The sequence below is a fragment of the Corylus avellana genome, chromosome 2 (assembly GCF_965113065.1).
Source record: "Corylus avellana chromosome 2, dhCorAvel1.hap1.2, whole genome shotgun sequence".
Taxonomy (NCBI): Eukaryota; Viridiplantae; Streptophyta; class Magnoliopsida; order Fagales; family Betulaceae; genus Corylus; species Corylus avellana.
Genome location: NC_142491.1, coordinates 21,883,032 through 21,885,960, shown reverse-complemented (window position 1 = coordinate 21,885,960; position 2,929 = coordinate 21,883,032). Strand labels below are relative to the sequence as shown.

The 2,929-nt window shown below is 41.2% G+C and overlaps 1 protein-coding gene across 1 annotated transcript; it reads left to right on the top strand.

Annotated features, from left to right (window-relative positions):
- Positions 1-528: 528 nt before the first annotated feature.
- LOC148587488 (uncharacterized) lies at positions 529-1,455 on the top strand. Its single transcript, XM_088513936.1, has one exon. It carries the CDS (start codon positions 544-546, stop codon positions 1,453-1,455), a length of 912 nt encoding a protein of 303 aa, XP_088370062.1. The 5' UTR covers positions 529-543.
- Positions 1,456-2,929: the final 1,474 nt, after the last annotated feature.

The following is a 2,929-nucleotide window of genomic DNA, read 5'->3' as shown; positions in this document are numbered from 1 at the left end:
TGCACCTGGAAACGACATTGATGTGTATTTGCGGCCTTTGGTTGATGATTTGCATGAATTATGGAATGAAGGTGAAACCACTTACGATTCTTTGACTAAAGAAACATTTCAGTTGCATGCAGCGTTACTATGGACCATAAACGATTTTCCTGCGTATGGAAACTTGTCTGGTTATTCTACGAAGGGAAAACTAGCATGTCCGGTATGTAACAAGGATACAATGTCTTATAGGTTGAAGTATGGGTCTAAAGAGTGTTACATGTGTCATCGTAGGTGGCTTCCTCAAGACCATGTGTGGCGACAAGAAAGAGAATTGTTCGATGGTACAGAGGAGCATAGATTGGAACCTGAAGAAATGTCCAGAGATCAACTGTTGCAACAACTAATACATGTTGAACATGTGCAGTTTGGGAAACATATTGGGAACAAGAGAAAGCATCGCACAAGTGGTGGTGATATAAATGTGTCGAATTGGAGGAAGAAAAGTATTTTTTTAAGTTGCCTTATTGGTCAACATTGAAATTATGACACAATTTAGATGTCATGCACATTGAGAAGAACATATGTGATAGTATCTTGGGTACATTGATGAATATTCCTGGGAAGACAAAGGACACAGCCAACGCACGAAGAGATTTACGTGAGATGGGTATACGTAAAGAATTGCACTTGCAGACAAATGGTGCAACCACCAAGATGCCAGTTGCGGCGTACACTTTGACAAGAGATGAGAAGAACCAGTTATGTGAGTGGCTGAAATGTGTAAAATTTCCTGATGGGTATGCGTCTAACATTGGTCGATGTGTGAACAAGTTTCCTGGCAGGATATCGGGAATGAAAAGCCATGATTGTCATGTTTTCTTACAGCGCTTACTTCCTGTTGCGATCCGTGGAAAATTAACGCCTGAAATAGAAAAAACATTGATTGAGATGAGTAATTTTTTTACGCAGTTGTGTGCACGGACATTAAAAGTAGATATCTTGAAGCAAATGAAGGTCGACATTGTTGTGATTCTATACAAGATGGAACAAATATTTCCACCAGCATTTTTTGATGTTATGGTCCATCTAGCGGTTCACTTACCTCGAGAGGCTGAGCTTGGGGGACCGGTACAAAACCGTTGGATGTATCCAATGGAAAGGACACTTGGTAAACATAAGAGGAAGGTGCGAAACAAAGCGCGACCAGAGGCTTCAATTGCTGAGGCTTATTTAGTTGATGAGTGTTTGACGTTTTGCTCCATGTATCTTCGTGGGATTGAGACAAGATGGAGCCGTGAAGAGCGAAATGCTGACGGCTGTATGGAAGAAACGGAACAAGGCCTCGATGTGTTCTTTCAGCGAGTTCGACCATTGGGTGCGGCAAAATATATGACACTTGATGAGAACATTTTTGCGAGGGCTCGATGGTATGTACTTAGCAATTGTAAGGAAACAGCTTCATACTTGCAGTAAGTGTATAATTGTGGGTTCCTTATCCGATTCTCTTTTGTTTAATCATGACACTAGATGATTACTAACGACATACACTTTTCTACGCAGTGAACACTATCAGATGATTGAACGGGAAGGTGGCCATGACATTGAGAAGAAGCATGAGGCCACATTTGAGCGCTGGTTTCGAGATAATATATACAGTGGTGGGCGTAATGCAGAAAATGTCCCAGAACAATTATATCATCTTTCACTCAGGCCTGATCGTCAAGTTAGATCGTATAGAGGTTGCATTGTGAATGGGGTTAGGTTCCACACAAAAGAATGTGCAGAAACTCGTACTACCCAGAGTAGTGGTATTGTTGTGAAAGGTGGGTACAACACGTCAGACGATGAGTACTATGGTGAGTTGAAGAGCATTTTTGAGTTATGTTACCCTGGCCGAAATCGGGTGTATCTGTTTGAGTGCGATTGGTGGGACACTGGGAGTAATACGCGGGGAATAAGAAAGGAACAAGGTTTTACAATTGTGAATACCTCTCGTAAATGGTATGAGTCCGACCCGTTCATATTAGCATGCCAAGCTGCGCAAGTGTTTTACTTGAGTGATCCTAAATTGGGTGGCAGTTGGAAAGTAGCACAGACGCTGACCAATAGAAACACATACTATAATCCAACAGTGGTAGGGGAAGATAATGAGAATGGTGACCAAGGAACCAACAATGAGGTATACCAGGAAAATGAATGTGTTGGGGGTAATATTGCAATTGTTGAAAACTCTACTATGTTACGTAGAGATGATTCGACAATACCTATTGACGAATTATATGTGCAACTTGATGCAAGCATGTTCATTGACGATAACCCTTCGATTGAGGAGCACAATACTAACTCTGATAGTGAAGAAGAGTTAAGTAGTAACTATGACACAGAATCTGAGCACACAGAGAACTCTGAACACGAACAGTCATCCCCAAGCAACAATGATACAGACTATGATACAGAATGATCAAGTTGGAATTGGATTAACAAATTGTATGATGTGTTGCTACTCATATTTTATTTTTAGTTTTTATTTTTCTACATATTGACCACTTATGTGCAATTAACTAAATTAAGTATATGAACAATTTTTTTTGTCCAAACCATATAGCATGCAATATTATGGTTATATGACTGATCCACATTTATTTTGTGTTGTTTGCAGATCTATCAGAACAACTACAAATGGTGATAGGGCAAAGCCAAGGGCGTGGCCGAGTCCAAGGTCGTGGTCAACTCCGAGGTCAAGGCCGAGGCCTGTGTCATGTTGAGGATCGTGATAGGCCGACTCTCGTTGATGTTGATGATGATATGGACATGCTATCACCGGTGACCCTCGATTCGGCGGAGGGCCATAGCCATTCTTCCCATGAGCGGTCTAATGACATACCCTCATCGGGAGTTGCACCCACTGCAAGTTGTAAGTGAATATAAAATCTTTTTCCTATTAGTT